The following is a 25,795-nucleotide window of genomic DNA, read 5'->3' as shown; positions in this document are numbered from 1 at the left end:
TCCACTCCGCCGCTGAAGAGCTAGTGAAAGGTGAGCTGAAATTATTGGCCTGTTGAAACTGATGGTTGGGCTCTTGCTCTCCGACTTTTTTCTTCAAAACCTTTGCGGATTCCTCAAGGTCGTATTTCAATAGTTATCTTTTACTCCGTAGATGCTTCTCAATCTCGCAACTCAACCGTCCCGCTCGCACTCACTGTTATATCTGTTTGCTCTCGTGCCGTGCTGCTTGTCGTGAAACCGCGCCGTGCTCCCATGTGCTGGATGAAGGGTCGATCACGGAGAGCTGAATTGAAAGGGCGATATGAAATATAAGTGGGCGCTGCTTGTTACCGCTATCGCGTGGCAGACGGCCGTTGCACTTCCGCAAGTCCTCCTGGAGCTACGCAACATATTGGATCCAGAAGCAAACAAGTATTTCCACGAGCCGGGTCGAGACGATATCCTGGGCCATTATGATCTCAGATATTTTAAGGGCGTGGTCAGCTATGAGGAGCGCACAAACACCTTGACCCACATGATCGGTGCGTATTTGCAGTTTTTCAGGGAAAAAGAGCTGGATACTTGGATCGCACACGGAACACTGCTTGGCTGGTGGTGGAATGGGAAGGTCAGTAGCGCCAGTTCCTATGCCGCAACTGGCGTCTAAAGAGCTTCCCCGTTGCACTCAGACATGAAGGGCTAACCACCAGCCAAGATCCTACCATGGGACTGGGATGTAGATACGCAAGTCACCGGCGCGACACTGGCATATATGGGGGATCATCTGAACCAAACAATATATACTTATCGCCTGGACAAGAACACGCAGCGAAAGTATCTTCTAGACGTCAATCCATGGTCGAGAGAGAGAGAGCACGGAGACGGTCAAAACATAATCGATGCGCGGTGGATCGACATTCGAAACGGTCTCTATATCGATATCACTGGTCTCAGTGAACTAGACCCAGTCGGGGAGCGTGGAGTACTCTCCTGCAAGAACTTCCATAAATATAAGATCACAGACCTCTACCCAATGCGAGAAAGCACCTTTGAGGGTGTCCCCGTCAAGATCCCATACGAGTATGATGAGATTTTGATTAAGGAATACGGACACAAGGCTCTGATCTTGACGGAATATGAGAAGTGAGTGGCTCCGTGTTTCAAACCAGAACCTCTTTTTCCGGTGAAGTTTTATGTCTCTAATCCCTTCGCAGCCACAAGTGGGTCCCTGATTTAAAGGAATGGGTTTCTGACAAAGAAACGATGAAGAAAATCGAGCGCGAAAAACGTACTCGAGGCCGAGCCAGGTGGATGCTCCAAGAATCATGGACACCTATGGGTTAACGGTCGCAACCCAGTTGACTACTTTTGCGATTCACGAACGGGTATATATCAAATTGCCAGGGCTATTTTCCTCTGGCCCGGAAGTATCCCTTAGTCCATCCAAACTCGTGACGAGGGATCAGGAATTGATCAGTAAAATGCACGCGATGGCCCGTTATTTGAGGCCCATCAGTCGGGCTTAAACTGCAGGAATGCATGGTCTCTGGCCTAATTCTGTGTAGGTTGCTCTATTGAACTAAGGGTAAGTCAATCAGTGGTGCAACAAACTCCACCCCTTATGTTGTTATTTTTATTATTCTTTTTATTTTGTCCTTTTTTCCCTCTCCCTTCTTTTTCTTTATCTTGACAACTTGGCCATATATATTCGGGGCTTCTGCATCCTGGATTCCTGGTATTATTGGAGCACTGGAGCTGTACCGGTGTCCATCAGGTTCAGGAACAATTCTCATTTTCAGGGACATATTCTTGAACGTTTCCCGTCAACAGTTACCTTTTTGAGGTGTGATGGAGACGAGAAAACACTCAATCAGCCAGAGCTGGGCGCACACGGGCTTTTTAGCGTAGAGAACTGTCACGTGGTGGCTGCTTGTCGGGAGCATCCATGACATATGAACATCTTCTCAAGCGAATATGGGTCTCTTTTCTCTCTGGAAGGGACAGTATGCTTGTAGAAGGTACAAATCTCTCTCAATCTAGATACTAGGCTCTGTGAATGTATATACAAGTTTTTGGCAGTATAACTGTCCTCAGATGGCCTACAGAATAGTCCGTACCGGGCACAGCTGGATCGGCGAGATAAGATAAACTCGGATCTCGGAGTTAAGATAAGATCCGATTACTAACACGGAGAATATTCTCCACACTTCCACCAGCAACAGCAATCTGGAGACGTGCTTTGGCGGGACGAGAACTGACAATGGCTTTTAAACCGCTGCCTTACTTGCAAATCGCGTTGCAGCACAAAGGACCTTAGCAATGGATGGCCTTCATGTCGCTCCTTCAGAGGAGCATAATATCTTGGGTGAATCTACTTCTTTCAAAGTCCACTACCACGGCGAAGTTCATGACCTTTCATTGCCTCCTACATCAACCCTACAAGACCTCTCAGCACTCATATCAGAGGTCTTTCATATACCTGCCGAGAATCAGAAACTCTTGATTTCCCCGAAACCAGGACTGCAGAAGTTTCCGTTTTCTCCCATCTTACTCTCCTCATTTCCTGTAAACTCCCCGCGGTTCAAAATAAACCTCCTCGGGAGTACCTCTTCAGAAATCACCTCCCTCAACAAGTCAACTTCCGATCATCAACGCCAACAGCATCAACGCCGCGAGTCTGCTATCAAATCTGCAAAGCCTCTATCCACCCACCGCACACAAGTCCAGTCATCTTCATCGTCACAATACACATTCCACAGACTCCTTCCACTCCCTTATCTCCCCAACCCCGATCGCAGCCTGGCCTACCTCGTCCGCCTGCGTGATGACCCAGGAATCCGCGCTGCGATGACCAAACACAGATTTTCGGTCCCCCTACTCACAGAGATGAACCCGGTCGAGCACACGACCCTCTCATCGCGCACTCTAGGCCTCAACCGAAACAAGGGCGAAGCCATCGAGCTGCGTCTGCGCACGGACGCGTACGATGGATACAGAGACTACCGAACGATTCGCAAAACGCTGTGCCATGAGCTGGCGCATTGCGTGCATAGCGAGCATGATCGTGATTTCTGGAATCTGACGGCACGTATTGAGAAGGAAGTTGAGAGTGCAGATTATTGGGGTAAAGGTGGAAAAAGGTTAACAGAAGAGGAGTTTTACAATCCGGCGGATTGGGAAGAGATGAAGAGCGGTGGAGAAGTAATGGATCATGGGGGTTGGACTGGCGGAGAATTCGTGCTTGGCGGGTTGGGAGAGACTGGGGGCGCAGCGGGAGCTGGATTGAGCCGGCGGGAGATCTTGGCAAGAGCGGCTGAATCGCGAATGTCTGCCAAATCTAAGGAGAAGAACATAGATGAAGGAGGAAGCGATACTCAGAACTGACTGATTATTATTTGTTTTTGTGATACCATGCCATTTTGGATGGCGGTAAACTTCGTATATATACCCTCATAACTAGCATCTCGTTGCTTAACCCAACCACATACATACATTATGAAAGAGAAAAAAAATAACATCACACATCATAACTTCTTGTATCTTGCTTAATTCTGCTCATTTATAAACAAACCAGCCATGCCCTGGCCAGTTCCAATACACATACTTGTCACAAGGACCTTTGCCTTGGTTCTCTTTGCCTCGCTCAAAATGGTAACAACCTGTCTTGCACCCGTGCATCCAAGAGGATGACCCAAGGCAATGGCACCACCACGAGGATTCACCTTAGCGTGGTCGAGGCCAAGTGTGTCAACGCAATACACAGCCATGGAGGCAAAAGCCTCGTTGATTTCGAAGATGTCAACATCGTCCTTGCGGAGGTTGAACTTGGAGAGCAGCTTGGGGATGGCAGCGGTAGGACCGATACCCATAATTCTTGGAGGAACACCAGCAACGGTGGCTCCAACGAATTTGGCAAGGATGGGCTGACCGAGTTCAATGGCCTTGGAACGTTTCATAAGGAGAACAGCAGCGACTATCAGGTGTTAGCGAGTGAGTGTGTCAAAAGTGGATTGGTTAGATAAAAAAAGGCCGCATACCTCCGTCGCTGATCTGACTGGCATTACCACCAGTGGTCTTATTTCCAAACTGGGGGAATGCAGGACGGATCTTGCTCAAGCCCTCGTAGGTGGTGCCGTAGCGAGGACCCTCGTCCCGAGAGACGACGATTTGCTTGACTTCTCCAGTCTTTGGATCCTTGACAGTTGTCGTAATGGGAACAATTTCATCGTCGAACCAACCTGACTTCTGGGCGACCTCGGCTCTTCTGAAGGACTCCACAGAGTAGCGGTCCTGCATCTCACGGGTGATGTTGAAATCATCACCGACATTCTCTGATGTCTGACCCATGGGCTGTGTGCAGTCCTGCGCCTCCTGGCACTTCATAACCTCGTTATCAACAGGCTGGAAGCCTCTGTCGGGAGAAAGAGACATCGACTCTCCGCCGAGGGCGATACCGACGTCGATGGAACCTTGGGAGATCTGGTAGGCAACATCCTGGATGGCTTTCAAGCCGGATGAGCAAAACCTGCTAACGGCAGCGGCGCCAGCGGTGTGTGGGATGCCAGCAGCGAGAGCAGCGGTACGGGTAAGATAGGATGCCTTTCCATTGAGAGCCTAGAAATGAAGCAAAAGAGGTCAACATCGCTCATAAACTGGGCTGACGGATGATGCCTTACATTTCCCAAGCATACATCCTCGATCAAGCTAGGGTCTATTTTAGAGCGAGCCAACACTTCCTTGATGAGAGCGTAGACAAGCATATCAAGGTCTGTATCCTTGAATCCACCCTTGAAACCCTTCGTCATGGCGCTTCGAACTGCGACGGTAATGACAACATCGTCGGGGTTCTTCTCGCAACTGCATTACAGCGTGTTAGCAGCTGTGGTGGTAACTTCGATTTACCCATATCGACATGATATCTGACGACGGATCTTTTCTACAGCATGCGAGGCTTTGTTTGTTGGGACTTACAGTTTATTAACAACACTGCTTCCACCCGTGCCGGGTTTCAACTGCTGGAGGACAGCATTTAATCTCTCAAGAGCCATCTTGGAATGTGTATATTGAATAAAGAACCGTCCTATCTCACGCGTCAGCTTCTCGGTTAATGTATGTCCTGTACATGCCAGGATAGCAACAAGACCCCTGCGGGAGGCACAACGATGAAAAGAAAAGAAACCAAAGCAACACTCACAGCTTTCCGATAAAAGAAAACGGAGACGCGAATGAATGAATAGCTATAGAGAGAGAGAGAGTAGCTTGAAAAAAATAAAAAACGAAGGAGAAAGGAAACGAGACAATGCGAGCGACGAGCTCGGCTTTTTGTATGTACGACCGCAACGAAATTGGCCAGCCGAGCCGACTCCCGATTGTTCTTTGTTCTGCGGGACTCTGGGGTTGCTAGTTGCCGAGGCAATTTCCCCTTTGGTACAAGCCCCAAGCCTGGTCTCCCGTCGATTCGCTCGCGGCCACCGAACAGCCAAACAAATACACGCAAGGCCAAGGGCTGCTCAGACAGAGAACTCTGTACTGTACAGCTCGAATGATGGAAGAAGAGTGAGGAAAGGGGACGATAATTATTCATTGCTCTAGTTCATGTCTAAAACAGCCTCATAATTAAGTGGGAAATCACTCTGCCTGTCCGCCGAGTAATCATTTCTGTAGTCAGATGGATGATTCTAGCTGGTGATGCGACTTTTAAAACCTTCTTCATGCACGCCGGGGGGGAGTTAGAATAAAAAGGAGAACCGATGGAACATAACGGGAGTAACCATGCACACGTCTACTCGACTTCTTCCATCTCAGCATCATTATTACCAGCCTTCGGAGCATCGGCATCAGCGTCCTTCATCTCCGTGTCCACTGCCTCCTTCTTCTTGGCTTCCTCCTCTGCCTTCCTCTTCGCTTCTTCCTCGGCTCTCTTCTTTGCAGCCGCCTCTTCCTGGGCTTTCAGCTGAGCCTGTCGCTCTGCTTCAATTTTATCGAGGTGACGCTGAATGATAGGTCCAGCAAGGAAACGAATCTCATCCATCTTGGCGACATAAACGGCCTTGGTGGTATCCTCACCATCATCATATAGCCAATCCTACAACATTGTTAGCCCGTCCTTGGCGGCAGTGAAAACCAAAAAAAAAAAAAAAAAAGAAGAAAAAAAAAAAAAAAGGGGGTAAGTAGTTAGGGTTCTAGAACGTACCTCTGTTTGATCAAGTTTGGCTTTGACTTTCTCTTTCTCCTCATCATTTGAATATTCAGCGTAAACACCATCAATCTTGTCTCTCAGCTCGTAAATGTAGGACTCGAGTTCGTTCTTCTTGTCCTCGGTATCCGCAACAAGCTTATCTTCCATGTGCATGGCATTCTCTTTTTCGGTATATTCCTCCACCTTGGACTTGTCAAGCGACGCGGTACCGCTGATAACAGGAAGGTCGCCCTTGCGGACTTGCTTCTTAACTTTACGCATCTTTGGTTTCTCGGAGTCACCGTTGGCACCATCGGTATCCATGGCCTGCGTAAAAAGTTTCTTCACGTTAGAAAAAAACTTTTTCTTTGGGATCATGAAAAAGACAATGAGTCAGTAGGGATCATAATGCTAGGTCGTGCACTTACATCACCTTCCTTCTTTTCCTCCGGAATGGGCTCTTCAATCTCGACATCCTCAACATAGTAGCCGGTCTCGACGTTAAGCACACCGTGCAGGTTGAGTCTCGCCTTGAGCTTGCATACCATGAACTCGTCGTTCGCGTCCGCAACCACATTCTTGACAGAGAAGCGGCCGATCCAGGGGTTAGGCTTTCCGGGGATCAACTCAGGCTTGGCATAGCGGGCTTCTAGGTCAAATGGCTGCTTGCGATAGAAAGTAAGGATCTTGGTGGATGGCATGACATTGCCTTTGTTGAAGACTGTCAAGGATGTTGCTTCATCGGGAATATCGGGAGACTTCTCCCAGGTGAATTCGATGGGGTAGTTGACGATGTCATGTACGGAGAAGTCACGAACGCGGAAAACGGGGGAGAGGATAGCACAGCTGAACGCACAGCCTCGCGCGACGGCCTCGTCTTGGTTGAGAGTGAAAGAAAGTGGCTTTCCAAAGAATTCACTGATCTTCTCCTTGATGATGGGGACACGTGTACAACCACCGACCATTTCAATGCTGTCAATGTCTTCAGGCTTGAGTTTCGCATCGGCGAGGGCCTGTTCCAGAGGAACAGTGACGCGATCAAGGAGCGGACGGACCATTTCTTCCATCTCTTCACGCTTCACGAATGCTTTAACATCAACATCATCCATGAGACATTCGATACTCAATGGGGCAGCCACGTTGGCAGAGAGAATCTTCTTCAACTTCTCTGCAGCAGCGAGCGTTCGCGCCATTGCTTTTTGGTTTGTTCTAATGTCAACCTTGAATTTCTCCTTGAATTCCTTGGCCAAATGATCCACAAGAGCCTTATCAAAATATCGACCTCCGAAATGGCGATCATAGGCGACCGACTTGACATTCAATTCGCCTTTGCGGAACTCAACGATGGCACAAGAGTAGTTGCAGTGACCAATGTCAACAAAGGCCACGCGCCTTGGTTTCTCCTCGGGCGCGGGGAGATCGAGCTTGGTGATACCGTACCCGAGAGCAATAGCGGTAGTATCATTGATCAGGCGAAGACAATTTAATCCGGCAATCTGGGCGGCGTCCAGCATGCCTCTCCGCTGGGAATCAGTGAACCACGGAGGAACGCTGAGAACGACATCGGACACTGGCTGCCTTAATTCAGCGGAAGCAGTGCTCTTGATCTTACCCAAATACATCGCGACTAGCTGGGTGGCCGTAAATTGCTCCTTCTTGCCGAGATAGGAGACTTCGACACCGGCCTCGCCATTGACGTCGATCAATTTGGCGCTGTTATATTCTTGTTCCAGCTGGACATCGGGATCTTTGAGCGATCGACCGGTAAGGAGCTTCAGGGAAGCGACAGTGTTCTTCAAATTGGAGATCTCTTGGGTTTTTGCGGCCTCGCCGAGAAATCTGTTCTTGGGGCCAAAGGCCACTAAGGAACTAAAGTGCAAGCATATTTCGTCAGTAAACGACTTTGAGTGAATGCACGAGGTTGTTAAGGAGCGTAAACCTACGGGGTGGATCGGTTGGAAACTTCATTTGTGATCTAAAATTGCTCCTCGCGGAGAGTCCTTGGTCAGTGAGACAAGAACACAAAATCGAGCAGTCAGAGCAAAGCCAGTGAAAGTTTTTTTGCAGAGCGATTCACATCCGCAGTAGCATACGCCAGCTTACAGCAGAGAGCATAGCTCAACGGGAGGACAACACCCAGCGAAAGACCAGACAACCGACAATGCAATCAAAACAGGGGGAGCACCCACGATATCAATACCCTTGTTCCTCGCAACACCAATCTTGGTGCTCATAGAGCCGATATCTATGCCGACGACACTCATGGCGGCTAGGAACAACGATTTTCAAAACTTCTCTTCGACTGCGCCAAGGCAAGAAAAAACAAATGAGGGGGAACGTCCGGCGAAAGAGGATCGGGGGTGTCGGTAGCAACGCAGGATAGAATAAAAAATCTATACAACGGGCAAATCAAGTCAGTAACAAGAAGATCAGCGAACTCGTCTTGAACAAATTATCGTACTTTGGCAGACTAGGCGGGCGTTGAGTAGGTTAAAGAAAACTCAAGCATCAAAAACCTTGATAAGATATTAGAAGCTGAACGTGGGTCTTTTTTTTTTCCTGTTCCCAAGCAAAGTGGGATGGAGGGCGGGGGCAAACAGTCACCCTTTAATACAGCTTCCCTTGGGGCAGCAACGCGCAAGGCAAACTTTTTAGACTGCAGCACAGAGGCCAATGAGACAGTCGATGCCACTTGGGGATTTCAAGGCGCGTCAGGAATCCGCCCTCTCACAATCGCGGCCTCTTTGGTGATGCTGGCTGGGTGCGATGGGCTGGGGGGGGCAGCGGGCAGGGGTGAAAACAAGAAGCCCAATCAAGCAACGAAAAAAAAAAAAAAAAAAAAAAACCTACATAGGTGCAACTTACATTGAGGTCTTGTTCGTCCTCGGGTTATCTTTTTCTCTTCTTCTTGATCTCAGAAAAAGGTGATAATAATTCGAGACTAGGCACTCCTTGCCTGTCGTCACGGATCGCCCTTTTAGCTTTCTGCTTTCTTTGGAGCGAAAATTTCCCAATTTTGCTTCCGTTTTTGTCTTGGCGCCTCATCGAACATTCTGGTTCCTCCACGATGCTTCGATGCACCTCACCGCCCGCCGTCCAGCAACAAGAATACTCTTGCACACACACTCATTGCATGGCAAATGGCATTCTGGCAGTCATGATTGCTACACAAAAATTTCTCAAATTTCTAGCTTTCTGTTGCTTTTTTTCCACATCATTCATAACATAACATCAGTCGTGTCGCTGCGCCACAGGTACTACGCTCAAAGGTTCCAAACGCCGTGTCAGTCATACCAAGGCCAATGCACAGAGTCTCAAAACAAAAGAAAAAGAAAAAGAAAAAGAAAAAGAAAAAAGGAAAATCGATGGTAAGAAAAAAAGAATACACACAAAAAGGAGTAACCACTGCTATGTACATAAATCATCTCATACCATATCATGCGGTTCTCGTGGCTGTTTGGTCAACCTTCTCCGTCTTTCTCTTCTCCCCACGGGCTCCTGCTCAGTATCAGACTCCGCCGCGGCGACAGATGCGTCTGCCGTCCTAGGAAACTCCACCGAATGGGCCATTCCGTTCTCATCATCGTCTGGTTCAGCCGCGCTGCTCGTTCTTAGAGGGCTTTGGCCAGCGCGCGGCCGCAGGGCCGGGTCAAATACCGGACGGCTATATGGACCGCTCCACGATCGGAAGTCCGGTGAAACTGAGCGCCTGTCGGAATTGTATGGCCCCTGGGCACGAGACATGCTGGCTTTTTCCTGGTCTGACACAGAGTCGAAAGGCACTCCGTCGACCGAGGCATTTGACAGCATAGCTTGCCGTGCAAGGTTCATCTTCTGCTGGTCGTCCACTGTGATATAAACCTGCTCCATGCCTTCCTCTTCCGCCACGATACTCTCTAGCCGGCGGGGCCAGCAGATGGAATTGGTCGTTGATCCAGTTGTGAATTCAGAGTCGAACGAGTTGCGTGGATGTAGAGGAAGGCGTGGCACCCCTGGATCAGGCACGAAATGTGTAGGAAGTGAGAGTCCCGATACATTTTTGTTGTTATAATATCCTTGCGAGTTCCGCTCTGGAGGAGCAAATCGACCTTCGATGTTGTCAGAAGGATGCACGGGAACACTATCTGGAAGTGCAGCTCCAGTTGTAAACGTTTCAACTTTTACGTTTAGTTCATCACCCTCTTTTTCTGCCTGTTCGGCCGCTTGAGTTGGTGTCGTGGTTGAGTCCGCCGCTGCGGCATCAGCCCGCGGCCCTCCCCAAGTGCGCTGTCCAGCTGTGAAAATTCCGTAGACCATATATAGCCAATTGAAGAACGGGTTCAGGATGAACATCATTGGATAAAGCCATGCCTTATATCGTCGTAGCTTGAGACCAAAATAAAACATTAGCAAATAATTCAGACCTAGCGATACTGCAATGAAGCCCACAGGCAGGTTGGACACGCGATTTGATGTCGTAATAATAGATATAACCATGATGAAGAAGAGCAGTGCTGTGGTCCTGATAGTGTTCTGCATAAACCGTACAAGACAGAGAACTGGATAGCGGAACCAGAGACGGGCATCAGTAAGCATGCAGACCTCATTGGTAATAAATCCCAAAAACCAGCGCCTTCTTTGCTTGAGCAGGCTGCGAAATGTCTGGACAGCCTCGGTTTTGCAGAAAGCGCTTGTGCACATCTGAATCTGGTATCGCTCCCTTGCCCCGATCATAAACAAGTGGGTAAGCCAACGGTCTTCGCCAAGGTGGCATTTACCGAAATCGAAAAGATCTGTGCATTGACCTGCCTTATCCGAAAAGTAGTATTTTGCCATCTTCCGGAAGGCAGAGAAACGTAGAATTGTAAGTGCTCCAGGAAGACATGTCACCGCTCCGCAGCCGGATTCGACGGACCGCTCAAACAGCTGTCCGTGTATGTATTCCATATCCTGCAGTAAGGTGATCAAGGACGTCTTCTGCGTTGTCGACGTAATGACGCCAGTCATGGCTAACATGTTGCGTTTGCTCCCTGGTTTTAATTCCATATCATACATGAAATTTTGTAAGCATACCCGGTCAAGGATGCAGTCCGAATCGATGAACAAAACGAATAGGTCGTCATTGCGTCGAAGGTAATTTTCGTAGACTCTATCGATAAGCCGGAAGGTCTGCTTTTGGCAATGCCTTTTCCCACCATGTTTGAACCGGGAGATTGTTATCCTTGAACCCTTATATGTCACATCAATGCTTTGTGGATACCTCTTCAAGTTTATTGGAACTCCAAGATGCTCCACGACTTTCAGGTAAAGTTCATCCACCTGATCGCCGTCGAAGGAGAGGAACACGTGAATACACTCCGCGGGATAGTCGCAATCAACTACAGAATTAATGGCCTTGATCAACACTGGCGGCTCCTCCTTGTACACGGGCATCACGATGACCGTCTTGGGCGCGATTCGGACATCGAGTACTTCCTTTATGCGCTTCGTTCGGCCTAGTGAGTTCGTCACCAGTCTATAAATGCAGAAGAGCCACGGGACAATAAGAAGAACAGCGAATGTCCAAAAAGCGAACCACTGCAAGAAAGAAACCAGGCGTTCTGGGAAGTATCGTGTGATCGTAGATGGAAGAGGAAGCGTAACAACCATGACTGGAAGAAAGATACCACTGCGAGAGAGCGAAAACTCAGTTTTCTCCAATGGCACAATACCTGGCAACACTTGAACATACCGTAGGGCGGAGAAGAGGACAGCCATTATAACAGCGAGGAGCTTTACACTCCAGTGATCGGCCTTGACGAATACCTTGTACAGGCAATAAATGAAAGCGGCGAGCCAAAGGAACCACTCTAGCAAGGCAGCGCACATAACAGGACCTATGATTCCAACATAGATTTTCTACAGGGCCATTGACGTCGTAAGTATAGGGCAGATTATCAGATCGTTTGCAACGGCTTAGCTCACTTACATCCTGAAGACGCCATTCCGGCGCGGGCTGCTCTGCCGCCGCCCTACTCAGAAGCGCCATTCTGAATCTTTTCCTTACGCAGGTCAAAATTTAGTAGTTTGAAGCGATCGAATATATGAGTTTGCTGTTCTTAAAATCCCAAATAAATGAGGCTATGGAGTCGAGCTGTAGGCAAGAGAAATCTGGGGCTCCTTTTTGACTTATCAATAAAAGGGACTTGCGTACAATGAACAGAAGAAGAGTAGTCGATGGGCACTCACTAGTAAACAAATATGTGTGCCCTTTGTCATTTTATTGCTGTAGGATCATCAAACAGTGGGGTAACCGACTGTAAAGTCCGTTGTGCAGCTGGAGAAACGCCGCGGTTGAGCTCTTGTACACTTCTAAGACTGTGAGAATGGGGTAGAGATGTGATATGTTGGAAGGCCGTAGTTACCAGGGATTGGCGATGGTGAAGGAATTCCACCAGCCAAAAATTATAAAATAAATCTTTAATAATTCATATGCAAGTATCAACAACTTATCAAGGCAAAGCAGGCTCCTTAAGCACTGGGTTGTATCTCAGCCAGACCAGCAGCGATCCCGGGCCAAAGTACAGCACTGACTACCTAGTGGCTCTCGGGCAGACGAAAGAAAAACAAACAGGAAAGTGAGGCCTGGCTGCAGTTACCAGCAACCATCCAGGTACGAAAGGAAGGTGACTCCACCGACGTCACTCGAACATCGCTGACGTCGCTAGAAGCCGGAGTAGAAGGAGATATGGTGGAGAGATTGACAATAGAGCGATGACTATCCAAGCAGCGGGAAAAAAAGACATTGAGAAAAAAAAAAAAAAAAGGGGGAAAACTTTTTTAAAAAAATTGGTCTTCCTGTCAGAGGTAAGCGACCAACGCGCAGAGGACCCAAGAAAAAGGAAAAGCCATTTGTTAAAGACTAGGGAACGAAGATGGTTGTGTTTCACCGGTCTGCGGCAAAACATTGAGTATGCAGCAAGATAGGGTCCATCTCGACTTGGCTTCTTGTCTCCGACGAAGCTTTGTTCTTTAATAAGGCAACAAGCGCCCTTTTGTTGCCCTCCCGAATGAATCATGGGGTCTTTTGTCGAAAGTCCATGCATCTATGGGGTGTGATTCGCCAACAGGCACAGTCGCCTCCCAAGGTCGCATTTCTCTCTCTCGACTAGCAAATCGGAGCAAGAGAGTGGCAGCAGAGGAACCAAAACCGATCGGTTGGTCTACTTCCACAAGGGCATGGGAACTGACATGTGGTAACACAGGATAAGTGGTGTCTCACACCGTGCATGAAGTCGCCCTTTGCAGTGGCTGGCCCTATTCGACGCTGTGGAATGACACGCACTGTTCTGAAGTTTATTTCCACGCCATTTTACAGCCAGCTGCCAGTTCTTCGCAGTGGCGCTAAACTCAGGTGCGATGGAAATTACAGACAGTCGGTTGTCGTATCCGCCCCAAGCAGGCTCCACTCTCCCGGAGCGTACCTATTTTTGGGCAACAGCCGGCGCCACTGCACACATCTCTTCCAAACCTGAGATCGGTGGATGATATGCAGGCTGGGACATTTGAAGTACGGAGACGATCTGAGGGAAACGTTCCGGAAATTTGGCAAGTCTTCAAGGATCGCCTGGTTACGAGCATGCATTTGATACATTCCGAGAGCTCAAACATCGATTGGACTTCCGTGGTTCAAAGTCGCAGGCCAAATGTCAGGGATCCTCCGACGATTTTGGCCGTCCAGACCCTTCGTTAGTCTTAGCCTTCGTACCTCCCGTCGCATGGTCTCAAGTCCGCGATTCGAACCAACAACTACATATGCTCATTGGTTAGGGTTGGCTGCGCTGTCAACTTTTTGACCAGCGTCACAGTTTTTCGTAAAGCGCCGCTTCTGGTCTTCAGAACAGGTACCATATCGATATCGTTGGTTAATTTGTATTTTCTCTAAAAAAAAAAAAAAAAAAAAAAAAAAAAAAAAAAAAAAAAAAGAGTCTTGGATGAAGCATGGAGGAGACCTAGAAGAATGAAAATTACAACTGTAATTTCCTATACGCCGTACTCCGTACCTGGCCTCGACTAATGCCAGGTCTTGGCGTAAAAAATGTCAGGTTTACACCAGCCTGCAACGCGCAAAAAAAATGTGTGGAGGCGGCAGACAAAATTTCCCCTCACACAATATCAAAAGGATTCTATCTGGAAAAATACCCAGAGATTGTCTTCTAGTATTAATGTTTTGAACAATCATTCAGGTATGTATCTGATCTTCGGCTTTGGTCTCAATTCTCTTGTGCTAGTGACACCTGCGTGCAAGGAATCTCCTTGTGTACCTTATCCCACTGTACTGATGATTATCTCTCTAGAGACTACTTTTTCAAAGACGCAATTCTGTTCTCAGTTGCTCTACATTTCATTTTCTTGGTCTGACAGAGAGCTCCATTCTCTTAACAACTCTCTTTCCTCCGCATCGCTTCCCCGCACATAACGGCCAGCGCGGAATGGCAGAGGCACAGAAACCCACTGGAATGGGAGCAAACCCAAATGCTGAGGCAGAAAAGGATGTCCAGGATGTTCTTGCAGAGCTGAAGGCTGAGGAAGCCGGCAAGCAAGAGAAGGAGGAAGAGGCCCCGGCTTCGACCGAGCCAGAAAAGACAGAATCCCCAGCGAACGGCGCTCAAGCTGATGCCGAAGCGGAAGAAGAGGCTAGAATCATTGCAGCTGCGAACAAGTTAGGCCAGGAGTCAGCCCCGGAGGATAAGTCGAAGCAAGAAAAAGGTGGGCGTGGAGGTTCTCGGAGCGCCCCAGGCGGAGAAAAGAAACGGGTGAACTATAGGGACAATATCAAGTCAGATGTGACTACATTGGAACAAACCAGCGATCCGGAGCAGATTCGCAAACAGGTCGGTGATTCAATTCAAGCAATAGCGTCGCAATGGGAGCTAACCTCTCGTGTTCCGCTTTAGGTTGAGTTTTACTTCTCCGATTCTAATCTTCCCATGGACAAATTCTTGCTCTCCAAAGTTGGTGGCAGCGAAAACAACCCCGTCGAACTATCCCTACTTCATTCATTTAAGCGGATGAGACGTTTCCAGCCCTTCAGCGCCATTGTCGACGCCCTCAAGGACTCTCAAACCCTCGAGCTCACCAATGACAATACCTGCGTTCGGCGCAAGGTGCCGCTTCCAGAATCTGCGACTGAAAGTGGAAAGGAGTCGGTTGCAAAAGTATTCGAGGACAAGGCCATGCACCGCAGCATTTATGCTAAAGGCTTTGGTAAAGAAGAACCAAGTACACAATTCGACATTGAAGCCTTCTTTGCTCCTTATGGACCGACCAATGCTGTCCGCCTCCGACGCACCAACGAAAAGATTTTCAAGGGGAGCGTGTTTGTCGAATTCGACTCTGAGGAGTCTCAAAAAAAATTCCTAGCTCTTGATCCAAAGCCCAAGTGGAAAGGAACCACTGAGTTACTCATTAAGAGCAAAAAGGAGTACTGTGACGAGAAGCTCAAAGAAATCGAAGCCGGGCGGCTCAAGCCGAGCAAGAATCGTGGGCCCTTCAGAGGCAGAGGCCGTGGCCGTGGACGTGGAGATAGTCGTGACTGGAAAGACCGGAGAGCCGATGATCAAAAGCGCGGATTCGGTAAAGGCAGAGGTGGCCATCGTGGTCGCGGAAATAGGGATAGAGACGGCGGACGCCCAGAGGTGCTGAAAGATGCCCGGTATGTGCTCCCGCCTTTTTCAAATTCTTCTAGAGTCGAAACTGAAGCTAATATGATCATTGTGTCGTTAGCGGTGTTCCCATCGTCCAAGTTTCCGAAGGCCTCAAGTCCAAGGAAGCCACCACCACTGCTGGTCAGAAACGCGCTCGTGAGGAAGATGCCCCGGCGAATGGAAACCATGCTGCCTCGAGCAATATTGAAAATGGTGATAGACCCACGAAAAAGGTTGATACCAAAGAGGGTTGAAAAGATTTGATTGTAAGGTAAAGAAAAGTACAGGGTCAACGATAATACTAACATGTTTTATATAAAACACACAGAGGGAGGATGGGACCGGTTTCTCGGCATCACTTCTAGGCGCAAAATGGATCAGGGCAATCACTGGGATCTTTGAATTCGCTAGCCAGTCTATGGTCTGTATTCTTTGGGATGTGCAACCGTGTATGTATATACAATATGTACAGGGCGCTACCTATGTCTTCTGATCAAAATGCAATGTGTCTAGGCACTCACTTAAGTTGAATGGACACATATTCAATATGTATTATCAGCGTTCTGTTATAATATGAATCTGGTGTGCTTTTACACTTGTGTGTTGTCTATTGATTTCATTCATCCAATGACACCTAACATCACAGTTGGCTCTTCACTTCTGGCGTTATCAATCGTGTTATCCGTTTCTCAAACTTCTGCTTCAAGCGCTGGGAAGTTATTTTATATGTTTTTGGGAACCATGCAAATAGGCATTGTTCATCATCCCCAAATAACATACTTGTTAACGCCTGAGAACAAAGGAAGCTAAGCACCATTCCTGAATTGAAAAACTGGTTAGCAAATTTACAGCTTGGGTGCGAGAAACCGGGTCTTGAACCCACCATGGCCTTGGAAGGATGCAGAGATATACAAGCCAGGCTCTCCTGGCATTTCTCCAACCAACGGGTGTCCATCCGCGCTGTACCCCATGATCCCTGACCAGTGCATCCGAATACGGCCGGCAGGGTCATCCTTACCCCAATTTTTTCCAAAGTAGCGCTCCGTGCTTGCAATGAGATAATCGACGATATCCGTATCACAGACGGTATCGTCAACGGTTCCATATTGATACAAACCCTCCTCTTTTGCGATGGCCAGACCGCCGCCAATAACAATGTCACCAGCATGCTTAGAGCCTGGAGGTCGGGGAATCATGTACTCAAAGCCATTGCCGTAGATGAACGAGTAGGTCCTCGGTAATCCGGTTTTTGGCATGTTTGCTCCTGGCCTATGGGCAGTTATCTGCCCACGAAGGGGCACGATCACCCCTTGAAGTTTCGGATAGATAGCAGCAGTATAACCGTTTGTGGCCAGGATGACCTTGGGAGCGTATATGGTACCTCTATCAGTTTCAACGGCCCAACCCTGTCCGCCTTGTCGAGACAGGCGCGTCACTGGAGTATTTGTTTGAAGATTTAGGTCCTTCTGGAGACATAATTTCAGGATTCCGATCACAAACTTATAAGCACTTACGCTACCGGCCTCATAAGTAATTGCTCCAACGGCGCCAGGGCACAAGAACTTTTCTTCTGCGTCTTTGCCGGTCCAAACTGTGTACTGACTAGCTGGATCTCCCGGCATACATTTCCTCATGAGCTCGATTGTTTTGACGGAATCATCCCATGTTTTCTGATCGTACACGATATCCACAGTCTCGAGTTGCCGATTATCACAGGGGATATTGTGCTCTTTGGCGAAGGCATGGATATGTCTGAGGGTATTGTATTCTAATCTCGCAATCTTTATGGCTTCTTCGAGTCCTATGCTCTCGGCATTGGCTGAAAAGGATACGTATGACGCTGGCTTGGTATGTCCGCCTAAACACCAACAGCTATCAGCAAGTGACTCCACGGTCGATCTGGCTTCTATTGGGTGCATTTGGGAGAACTACTTGAATACGGCGAGTGAGACAGAGAAAAAGGTTGTGGATATCGTACCGTTTCTTCCTGTTGCACCACTACATGCTTGTCTTGCTTCTAGCATCACAATCTTCGTATGTGGTGCTCGGGAAAGGATATTGCATGCGATACCAGCACCAGTGATTCCAGAACCAATTATAACGACATCTGCGTCCCCTGGCAATTGCGAGCTGGAGCGTAAGTCCGCTATCTCATCCGGGGGATCTTGCCAATAGGCAACGGTGGGTTTGTCCCTTGGTAAGGTGACCGGAATTGAGACTCTCTTGTCCATAGCGGTTTTTACTGAGAGACCACTCGGGTTGAATGAGAAGTGGATATAAAGGGAAATACTATAGACTCAATATGGTATTACTTTCCAGGGATTTATACCTGCAAATTCGTACATCCGGCTCAACCGAAGAGGATTTTTACAATGCTGGCCGGCGCCGAGCTGTTAGCAAATTGCACAATAGCTGAAATCGAGCTCCACTCGAAAGATGGTGGTAGAAATGGTTCAACCGAAGTGTCCATATAATATGGTACTAAATCCGGAGATAAAGTGAGGCGCCAAAGCTCACAGTGAACTATCCGGACCTTTCATCCAATCCCAATTCTCCTCTGGATCTCATCCTGTCGTGGGCCCCAAGTCGTCGACTCAGCGTGGGGGTGCGGGGATGTTGGGGTTTCGGTGGGGAACATGCTGTATCACCGGTATGGTAAAATTACAGCTTAGTCATGCATAGGCTTGAAATGCATTTTTACAAAGCTCATAAGTGCCAACTCAATCGATTCCACGTCCTGCTTCGTCGTCCTTCTTGCAGACAAACTCGTTCTGCCCTGCTCGCGGGCCTGCTTACTGTGGACACGGAGTTATGATTTAATGCAAACCTTGCATAGATCCACCATTTTGCGAGATTTTACTTCTCAAGTCCTTACTACACTTTCACGGCGCATAAGCATCCAAGGATGATGCAAGAAATGCAACAATGGAAGAGACGGAGCGCGCGCACCCGACAGAACGGAAAGTAATGGACTAGCCTGCCAAACAAATGCAGCTCTTAAGCTTACGAACAGACTATTCGTTCGGCTGGGTACCTGCCTGCAGCGTAATCGAGCGTGGGCCAACTGACCAGTAACCCGTTAACGTGGGCGCGCTGTCATGGGAGACTCGGCTGAGAATGAAGGGAACATGATGCAGGCTTGATTGTTCGTTACAAAAAGAGAGCTTTCCTGCTCCTCTTCCCGGTGACTCAATTATCAGGGGCTACGATAAAAAGTGGCCAGAATAGATAAAGCCATTGTACCCTCCAAGATTCTTCTTTAGTATCTCACAGTTCACGCTGATCCTATTCTAAAATTTTGCCTTTGCAAAATGCAGTCCGGGTGCTAGAATCCTATCAGGGCGAAATCGCTTCGAGTACTCTGTACTCAACATAAAACTAGAATTGTCACCGGAACAATTCTACCCAGCCGCTTTTCTTATGCCTCGGGTCAATATCCGCTCTCTGGCACTCATATTAAAATAACTTGGGCATGGCTGACCCAGAATTTCTAAAATGTGAGTGCATAGCACAAGTTTTTGAAGGATCAGCTTCGTTGTACGATCGGACCATGTCCGGTCATGCCATCACCGTTCTTCATTGCGGAAGGTAAATTCCGACTGGCTTGGTTTCCAATTCGCCATACACAAGGCGCGGGATTGGACATCTTGTTGTCTCCGAATAGCTGAAGCTATCCCCTAATGGCTTGCACAGTCCAGTATTCAGAAGCGCTTGGGCCTCTCACATTTCAGTATACCTCAAGTTTTGCCAACATGCCCCAGACTCGGTCTCAGCAATATCGCGATTACTCATTTGGAGGATATCGCGGAGATAATGCTGGACGATAACTACCTTGCTCCTTTCAAGTTCTCGACTTCCTAGACCTTGAAAAACCACTAGGAGTTGTATACTGAACTCGGGTGCTTCCTCGCCAGGGGTGAACAAGGTTGAATTCTTTGCCGTCATAACCATGCCAACAATCGAGGCCTCGGTGGTCGGCAACGCCCAGCCAATCATTATTTCCATTAATCCGATTAATATCAAAGTTTAACCGTTGTTTCACACGTGGGGCGGCATGGACTTCCCTATCAGGGGATGGTTGCCCTGAACTAGTGTGGACCATGATATCGGTTCCAGTCACCATCAATCTCCCCCGCAAAACGATCAGCTCTGGGGAACCAATTCGCACCTTTTGTACGGAGTACTCCGTATGGAATGCTATCTGTGGATGGTTAGCTTCAACAAACCGTTAGCTTGGATGCAGGTCAGGCGCGCTCCCTGAGTTAACATGGCAAGATATATAGATGTGACCGGCGCCATGGAACGCAGTATTCTGACTGCACAGCCCTTTTACGTTTCCTTTTCAGCTGAATTCTGGGGTGGACGCTGTCACTATGGAGTTTCCCATTGTCGAGGGGATCAAAATGGTCCCAGGGACCGTCCACATCGTTGACTGTAAGTATTTTGCATCGATCCCATTTCCCAGTCACTCTGCTAATCAACTTTGCCTTCTTGCACAGTGGAGGGCACGATGGATGTTAAACATCAAAAGGGTGGTCAGAAAGACATCATTTTGGTACCGCAGCCAACAAACGATCCAAATGACCCACTCAACTGGAGTAGGCTGCGAAAAGAATATCATTTTTGGCTGCTGTGGATTTGGGGGTTCATCGCTGCAGTATCCGTCAACTGGGTAGGACCTGTTTGGGTGAGTATTTACTACTTTCTTGGAAAGCAATCTTTGCACGGAGTAGACACCAAGTCAACTAATATTGGCCACGTCCTCAAGACTCAATTTACAATCGATTTAAACACATCCTTCGGTCGGCTGAATGTGTCGTCGGCATTGTGCTTCTTGTTTCTAGGTATTGGCTGCGTGTGTTTGCAACCAATTGCCATGAAAATCGGCAGACGGCCGGTATACATCGTTGGTACCGTGCTTAACTTCGCCGGTTGCATCTTGGGTGCTTTCCAAAATAGAGTGGAAATGTACTTTGGCGTCAGTATCCTGACTGGATTTGGTGCTGCGCCTGTGGACTCTCTTGTTCAAGTTACCACTGCCGACATTTTCTTTGCTCATGAGAAAGGCACCCGGCTAAGTTTATACGTCTTTACAATCTATGCTGGCTCATATTTGGGCCCCGTGGCAGCTGGATATATTGCGGATTCTCAAGGCTGGCGATGGTGCTTCTGGTATCTCGTCATTTTCTTCGGTATCCTGCTAGTGATCCAAGCGTTCACGATGGAAGAATCTGTATTCCGGAGGCCCCTGCCCCCTTCGGAACTTTCTACAGATGCTATGCTAGAAGACAAGCTTCAAGCTGTGGAAAAAGGCGGAGACTCTCTCATCCAACATACGGAATCGGTGGCATCTTCACCACCGCCTGCAAAAACCTATTGGCAACGAATGGGTTTATACAATACCAGCTACAATGATCCCAGGCCTTTATGGCTTGTGGCGATTAGCCCATTCTTTCTTGTCACCTACCCTGCCGTGATGTGGGGAGGCCTTGTGTACGGAGTTCAAATCATGTGGCTCTCCCTTATCACTGTGACCCAGTCCGCTACCTTTAGTGCACCACCTTACAACTTCAGCATGGCCAACGTCGGTAACACAAACTTTGCAGCTTTCATTGGCGGTATTCTAGGTATGGTTTGGGGAGGCTACGTTTCCGACTGGTGTATCCTTCGCCTTTCTCGTCGCAACAAAGGGATCCTAGAACCAGAATTCCGTCTTTGGACCATGCTTATCCCTGCTATCATCAATACCGGTGGCCTCTTTATGTACGGCCTAGGATCACTTTATGGAGTTCACTGGATTCTTCCAGCCGGATTTGGGATGGCTTTAATTGGCTTTGGCATTGGAAGTGGTGCAGCCATTGCGATTACGTATGCGGTGGACTGTTATCCTCGCGTTGCATCAGAAGCCCTCGTCCTGATGCTCTTTATCCGAAATCTCATTGGTACTGGTTTTACCTTTGCTATCGAGTAAGCTTCTGCCCTATTTCCCTTTTTATCGTTTTCTAGGAATGCGTTGATGCCTAACGTATGCCTTTTTATCTTCTCAGGCCCTGGCTGGAACACAATGGTTTGCGAGATACAACTATCATTATGTCGATGGTGTGCTTGGCTACAAACATGTCCTTTCTCCTCATGGTGTGGAAAGGTAAAAGCATGCGGGAATGGACCGCTAAAAGGTATTTCCGTATGGCGCAGGCAAAGAATAAATTGGCTGTTGGATCCTGAGATGGATATTCCCAGCGAATACCTATTTAGGGTGTTATTCGGTCATGTTTGGATTGCATAGCGTATGTATTGTATAACTATACCCTACGGAGTACATTCAGACAATAAAGTTTTCATCTACGCCATATTATACACGTAACAATCTGCAGACCAGAGTCATGATGGTCTGTCTTGAGGATTCCATGTTGTAGCCAAGCATATGCTCTCATTTTTCAACTAGTAGTCCCTTAGTAAAAATAGGGCTACTGCTCGAAGCAGCCACGGTACGGGATCCATTAGCCTGCATTCGGGAAAAAGCTAGTATGCAAACGGACCCATCGCCATATCACTACCAAACGGACAAAGTCGCCGGGCGTCCTCGTGCGAGATAAAGAGCGCAGGCATTCGGCGAGACACACTCTAGCCTGAAAATTTTCCGGTCACTCGCTTCCAGAGCTGGGACCATTCTTCCAGCCGGGCCTGGGTAACTATCAGTTTGAGAGAAATACTACGTGAGACCTGATAGTCTTATCTGGGAGGCAAGAAGGTATGGCCCATCGGTCAACTCACAGTTGTGGAAACGGGTGCTCAGACCTTATGTTTGTGGGATATGAGATAGCGCCTATCAATGTGCCACAGCAGTGAGTGGAATTATGCCGCTCCATCGCACCTGCAAACCTGCCGAGGTCAGACTACTGATAAATTCCAGCATCAATTTTAATGAAAATCCAGCGACGTTGTGATTAAAAGAAATTTACATCGTTATTAGTTAAAATCCCAAAATCAACTCGAGTCGTACACAAATCATTTAAGTACAGTTCAGCCTTTTCATGTGATAGCAGTTCCATTATCGTGGCATACCTATGAAAAGTAAGCCCTTCCTCAACTTCCCCGACAACTTATTCACTGGACTGGCAGCAAGTTTTGTTCCCAACAAGGACACTAGCTGTATTCTTAACGGCGGGAACATCCAAGGCAGGATTGCGATCAAAAAAATCAGATGGGCGGAACTGAAGCTCAATTTTCTCAACTGGCATGACTGGCCAGTCTTCAACTCTCGGGTTATGGGTAAATCCAAAGACAGACCATAGCACGATGTCTGTATCAACTGTATTCTCGTCGCGAGAAACTGCATCCGCAAGTCCACCTCGTTCCTCGTGGGACTGATTTGTAAAATCTCCTGCGGCGTAAAATTCGCCGTCCTTGTAAGAGGTGACCCACAGATGATGCCTGGCAAATTTGGCTCGACGGGCCATAATAGACTGAGGGTCTGCTAGTAGGAGTTGAGAGGGTGGCGGTGTGAACTTGTAAGACACCGGTTTGCCGGATATTGGGTTTCGTATATTAGTGTTAGACATCTTAACGACGAGGTTAGTAAATGGAGATGCGTCAAATCCGCTGGACTTCTCGATTGGCTGTGATACAACGTTATAGGCGTTCCCGTAAGGATTGGTGGCAGGGTCAATCGGCATAGGCAAGGATTCTTCGCGGAAGATTGTGTTGCTGTGCCCATCAATAGCAGGATCAACCCGTAGGCAGAATAGATGCTGATGATTTTGGCCGAGAACACCGGGTGCGACAACATTTCCCCACGGAGAAGTTTTGCCGGGATCGATGTTAACTACTGAAATAATGCCGGTCGGTCGCACTTCAAGGCTAACGGCTCCGGCTTGGTCGAATTTATACGCAAAAACATATTCGTAGTTTCCAAGCGTGATAATATACTGAATGACCAGTTCCCGGTACCGTGTCACAACGGGCCGATCAGTACGGAAATTGGTATGCTTCCACCCAATGCCATTATCTTGTTCATGAATGCACACCACGTTTGGGGCCGGGATTGGTTGTCCAGAAAAATCAGTATTAAAAGTATCCAAGTACTTAATTGCACCCAAGCAATCGCATCCCAAAGCCAAGTTGTTTGCGGAGCGACCAGCACCTCCATCACCAAAATCAAAGGCTTGCTTTCGATGGAAGGGTGGACGAGGGTCACCATAAGGGACAGTCATCTCAGATAAACTCAGACGGTAAAAAATACTGCGACCATCATAGTGGACGTCATGGAGCGTGACGCCCTCGCGAGGGTTGAATCCTACGCGGAGCCGCCATTTCTGCCATTCGACCAGACTTTCGCCGCTCACTTTGAAGGACGGTCCTTCCGGCTGGATAATATTTAATGGTTTGATATCAGTACGGTACTCGACATCAGCGAGTTCAGGAACGTATTCCGCAGGGCGACAATGATCAACGGGATTTTCCTGATGGGTATCATATGCTAATCCATCCGCAGTTCCACCGGTAGCAAGTTTCTGTATCTGAACAATCTCTTGTTTGTACACATCTAATATGGCAATCATTGGTATCGGATGTGAATAGTGATTGGAATCCAAGTTTCCGTTGCGTTTGTCTCGCGCAAAACAAAGGCCTTGAATATAGCGAGGAGGAGTTTCTCCTGGAGGCGAGTAGCCATATGGCCAAGGTTCGAGTTCTACCTCGTACCCTTCTGGTAGCTTGAACTTGGATGTAGCCTCCTGGAACAATGGAGATGGAAGACAGAGGTCGAAAAACTTTTTCATTTCCTCCCTAGATGCACATACGACATCGATTAATGCAAACTGCTTGTCTCTCAATTTACATATGACTTACATTGTTAAGTAGGGCTGGCAAGAGGTATCGAAATCCTGCCGACTGACTTCGTCTTTTAAGTTAACATCCACAACAGATTCCGTATATCCGCAAAATTTGTTTTCTTTAACCACATCATATTGCACGCGAGCCAACCTGGGTGGACGCGGAGTGTACCCATTTAATGTACCGTTGTGTTCTGCCTTCAGAAATGGAATCAACAATGACTTGGTGGGCTCTTCAAGGAATATGGAACGGAATTGAAGCAGTGATCCAGGCCACGCTTGGATTATAACGTCTCGGGCTTGGACGATTTCTTCTGCCCGCAATTGATCCAACGGGTGAGGTTGAGCCATGATGTTCTAAGGTCTTCCGCCCCACCGCCGCGTTCGTGGAAGATAGGAAAGAAAGATCCCCTCAGGGTTCTAATAAAAAGATGGATAGGGGGATGAAAAGACGCTTGTTAACAGGTCTACGTCCGACCTCCAGAAAGATTTGAGAGATAAGGGCAGACTGTCTCCTGGATAGACTCGATGTCGCTGAGGAATAAGAAGGATGCCCAGCTATGTTTTAAAAGTGCGGACAGCCACCAGTTAAAATACTTCCGCGCCTAGTGCTCATGCCCATGCAAATACCCCGCTTGGGGAAACATGTACGGAGGAGACTGCTGTCAATCGCGGTGATATCACGGCAAGCCGGCTGTGAACATGCGTTGATGGGCCAAAGAATCCAATCAAAAAAGGCAAGTCCACGCTTTTTGAGACAAGATGACTCAAGACGATTGGAAGATCATGGCGGAGATGGCATGGTTCTTTTGGCATTCTGCCTCGCGTATAAGTAAAGGAGAAGCAAATCGCACTTGATCCCGGGGGGTCGTCTCGCCAGGCCCCGACCCTCAAAGCCCAAGCTGTTGGGCGCAGGGCCCCTCGCCGGAATGTAACTCTGAAGGCGCGAATGGCTGTTCCATCCATCTGTTTCGGCTTAGTTTGACGATAAAAACTCCCCGTAGACTCCCAGGAAATTAAGCGGTGCGGCAGCTGGCAAGGGTGTTTAAGTCCAGACAGCAAATCCCTGAACCAGCGGATCCGTTATTAGCCGATCTCGCCATTTGAGTGAAGCACCCTACTCATCGAATAGATGAGGG

General features: G+C 48.2%; 9 protein-coding genes across 9 annotated transcripts; 4 read left to right on the top strand and 5 right to left on the bottom strand.

Moving 5' to 3' along the window:
- Positions 1–141: 141 nt before the first annotated feature.
- D8B26_005957 (uncharacterized protein) lies at positions 142–2,063 on the top strand. Its single transcript, XM_003070024.2, has 3 exons — positions 142–607; positions 695–1,122; positions 1,194–2,063. The coding sequence occupies exons 1-3, from the start codon at positions 302–304 to the stop codon at positions 1,321–1,323; spliced, it is 864 nt and encodes a 287-aa protein (XP_003070070.1). The 5' UTR covers positions 142–301; the 3' UTR covers positions 1,324–2,063.
- A 235-nt stretch (positions 2,064–2,298) lies between these two features.
- Positions 2,299–3,363, top strand: D8B26_005956 (uncharacterized protein; the record flags this gene model as incomplete). The annotated part of the gene is made up of 1 exon (XM_003070025.2): positions 2,299–3,363. One exon carries the CDS (start codon positions 2,299–2,301, stop codon positions 3,361–3,363), a length of 1,065 nt encoding a protein of 354 aa, XP_003070071.2.
- Positions 3,043–5,267, bottom strand: D8B26_005955 (uncharacterized protein). The gene is made up of 5 exons (XM_003070026.2): positions 5,174–5,267; positions 4,951–5,059; positions 4,656–4,836; positions 4,017–4,593; positions 3,043–3,952 (listed from the first exon to the last, which is right to left on the bottom strand). The coding sequence occupies exons 2-5, from the start codon at positions 5,025–5,027 to the stop codon at positions 3,525–3,527; spliced, it is 1,263 nt and encodes a 420-aa protein (XP_003070072.1). The 5' UTR covers positions 5,028–5,059; positions 5,174–5,267; the 3' UTR covers positions 3,043–3,524.
- Positions 5,268–5,536: 269 nt separating this feature from the next.
- Positions 5,537–9,132, bottom strand: SSE1 (adenyl-nucleotide exchange factor sse1). The gene is made up of 6 exons (XM_066125047.1): positions 8,619–9,132; positions 8,347–8,550; positions 8,101–8,132; positions 6,586–8,026; positions 6,173–6,484; positions 5,537–6,064 (listed from the first exon to the last, which is right to left on the bottom strand). The coding sequence occupies exons 2-6, from the start codon at positions 8,419–8,421 to the stop codon at positions 5,762–5,764; spliced, it is 2,163 nt and encodes a 720-aa protein (XP_065981128.1). The 5' UTR covers positions 8,422–8,550; positions 8,619–9,132; the 3' UTR covers positions 5,537–5,761.
- Positions 9,133–9,349: 217 nt separating this feature from the next.
- On the bottom strand, positions 9,350–12,035 carry D8B26_005953 (uncharacterized protein). Its single transcript, XM_003070028.2, has 2 exons — positions 11,868–12,035; positions 9,350–11,804 (listed from the first exon to the last, which is right to left on the bottom strand). Exons 1-2 carry the CDS (start codon positions 12,002–12,004, stop codon positions 9,584–9,586), a joined length of 2,358 nt encoding a protein of 785 aa, XP_003070074.2. The 5' UTR covers positions 12,005–12,035; the 3' UTR covers positions 9,350–9,583.
- Positions 12,036–14,239: 2,204 nt separating this feature from the next.
- D8B26_005952 (uncharacterized protein) lies at positions 14,240–16,361 on the top strand. The gene is made up of 5 exons (XM_066125046.1): positions 14,240–14,361; positions 14,473–15,009; positions 15,073–15,830; positions 15,902–16,088; positions 16,151–16,361. The coding sequence occupies exons 2-4, from the start codon at positions 14,608–14,610 to the stop codon at positions 16,074–16,076; spliced, it is 1,335 nt and encodes a 444-aa protein (XP_065981127.1). The 5' UTR covers positions 14,240–14,361; positions 14,473–14,607; the 3' UTR covers positions 16,077–16,088; positions 16,151–16,361.
- Positions 16,362–16,449: 88 nt separating this feature from the next.
- Positions 16,450–18,056, bottom strand: D8B26_005951 (uncharacterized protein). Its single transcript, XM_003070030.2, has 3 exons — positions 17,801–18,056; positions 16,706–17,680; positions 16,450–16,641 (listed from the first exon to the last, which is right to left on the bottom strand). Exons 1-3 carry the CDS (start codon positions 18,051–18,053, stop codon positions 16,463–16,465), a joined length of 1,407 nt encoding a protein of 468 aa, XP_003070076.2. The 5' UTR covers positions 18,054–18,056; the 3' UTR covers positions 16,450–16,462.
- Positions 18,057–20,195: 2,139 nt separating this feature from the next.
- Positions 20,196–22,047, top strand: D8B26_005950 (uncharacterized protein; the record flags this gene model as incomplete). Its single annotated transcript, XM_066125045.1, has 4 exons — positions 20,196–20,256; positions 20,322–20,509; positions 20,591–21,789; positions 21,870–22,047. 4 exons carry the CDS (start codon positions 20,196–20,198, stop codon positions 22,045–22,047), a joined length of 1,626 nt encoding a protein of 541 aa, XP_065981126.1.
- Positions 22,048–22,840: 793 nt separating this feature from the next.
- Positions 22,841–25,007, bottom strand: D8B26_005949 (uncharacterized protein; the record flags this gene model as incomplete). Its single annotated transcript, XM_003070032.2, has 2 exons — positions 22,841–24,609; positions 24,673–25,007. The coding sequence occupies 2 exons, from the start codon at positions 25,005–25,007 to the stop codon at positions 22,926–22,928; spliced, it is 2,019 nt and encodes a 672-aa protein (XP_003070078.1). The 3' UTR covers positions 22,841–22,925.
- Positions 25,008–25,795: the final 788 nt, after the last annotated feature.

Source organism: Coccidioides posadasii, chromosome 3 (genome assembly GCF_018416015.2).
Source record: "Coccidioides posadasii str. Silveira chromosome 3, complete sequence".
NCBI lineage: Eukaryota > Fungi > Ascomycota > Eurotiomycetes > Onygenales > Onygenaceae > Coccidioides > Coccidioides posadasii.
This window is presented reverse-complemented; position numbering and strand designations above follow the sequence as displayed.

Bases quoted from the DNA above. Each gene is read 5' to 3' on its own strand.
- D8B26_005955 (XM_003070026.2), bottom strand. From the start codon at position 5,027: ATGGCTCTTGAGAGATTAAATGCTGTCCTCCAGCAGTTGAAACCCGGC. The intron at 4,837-4,950 runs GTAAGTCCCAAC...GCTGTAATGCAG, and splicing joins AGCAGTGTTGTTAATAAACT to TTGCGAGAAGAACCCCGACG. The intron at 4,594-4,655 runs GTAAGGCATCAT...CTTCATTTCTAG, and splicing joins AGGATGTATGCTTGGGAAAT to GCTCTCAATGGAAAGGCATC.
- D8B26_005957 (XM_003070024.2), top strand. From the start codon at position 302: ATGAAATATAAGTGGGCGCTGCTTGTTACCGCTATCGCGTGGCAGACG. The intron at 608-694 runs GTCAGTAGCGCC...CCACCAGCCAAG, and splicing joins GCTGGTGGTGGAATGGGAAG to ATCCTACCATGGGACTGGGA. The intron at 1,123-1,193 runs GTGAGTGGCTCC...ATCCCTTCGCAG, and splicing joins ATCTTGACGGAATATGAGAA to CCACAAGTGGGTCCCTGATT.
- D8B26_005951 (XM_003070030.2), bottom strand. From the start codon at position 18,053: ATGGACAAGAGAGTCTCAATTCCGGTCACCTTACCAAGGGACAAACCC. The intron at 17,681-17,800 runs GTACGATATCCA...GTTGGTGTTTAG, and splicing joins TGGTGCAACAGGAAGAAACG to GCGGACATACCAAGCCAGCG. The intron at 16,642-16,705 runs GTGGGTTCAAGA...TTTTCAATTCAG, and splicing joins TGCATCCTTCCAAGGCCATG to GAATGGTGCTTAGCTTCCTT.
- D8B26_005952 (XM_066125046.1), top strand. From the start codon at position 14,608: ATGGCAGAGGCACAGAAACCCACTGGAATGGGAGCAAACCCAAATGCT. The intron at 15,010-15,072 runs GTCGGTGATTCA...GTTCCGCTTTAG, and splicing joins CGGAGCAGATTCGCAAACAG to GTTGAGTTTTACTTCTCCGA. The intron at 15,831-15,901 runs GTATGTGCTCCC...TTGTGTCGTTAG, and splicing joins GAGGTGCTGAAAGATGCCCG to CGGTGTTCCCATCGTCCAAG.
- SSE1 (XM_066125047.1), bottom strand. From the start codon at position 8,421: ATGAGTGTCGTCGGCATAGATATCGGCTCTATGAGCACCAAGATTGGT. The intron at 8,133-8,346 runs GTGGGTGCTCCC...GAGCAATTTTAG, and splicing joins GGAACAAGGGTATTGATATC to ATCACAAATGAAGTTTCCAA. The intron at 8,027-8,100 runs GTAGGTTTACGC...CTTGCACTTTAG, and splicing joins GTTTCCAACCGATCCACCCC to TTCCTTAGTGGCCTTTGGCC.
- D8B26_005953 (XM_003070028.2), bottom strand. From the start codon at position 12,004: ATGTGCGCTGCCTTGCTAGAGTGGTTCCTTTGGCTCGCCGCTTTCATT. The intron at 11,805-11,867 runs GTATGTTCAAGT...GCTCTCTCGCAG, and splicing joins GTCCTCTTCTCCGCCCTACG to TGGTATCTTTCTTCCAGTCA.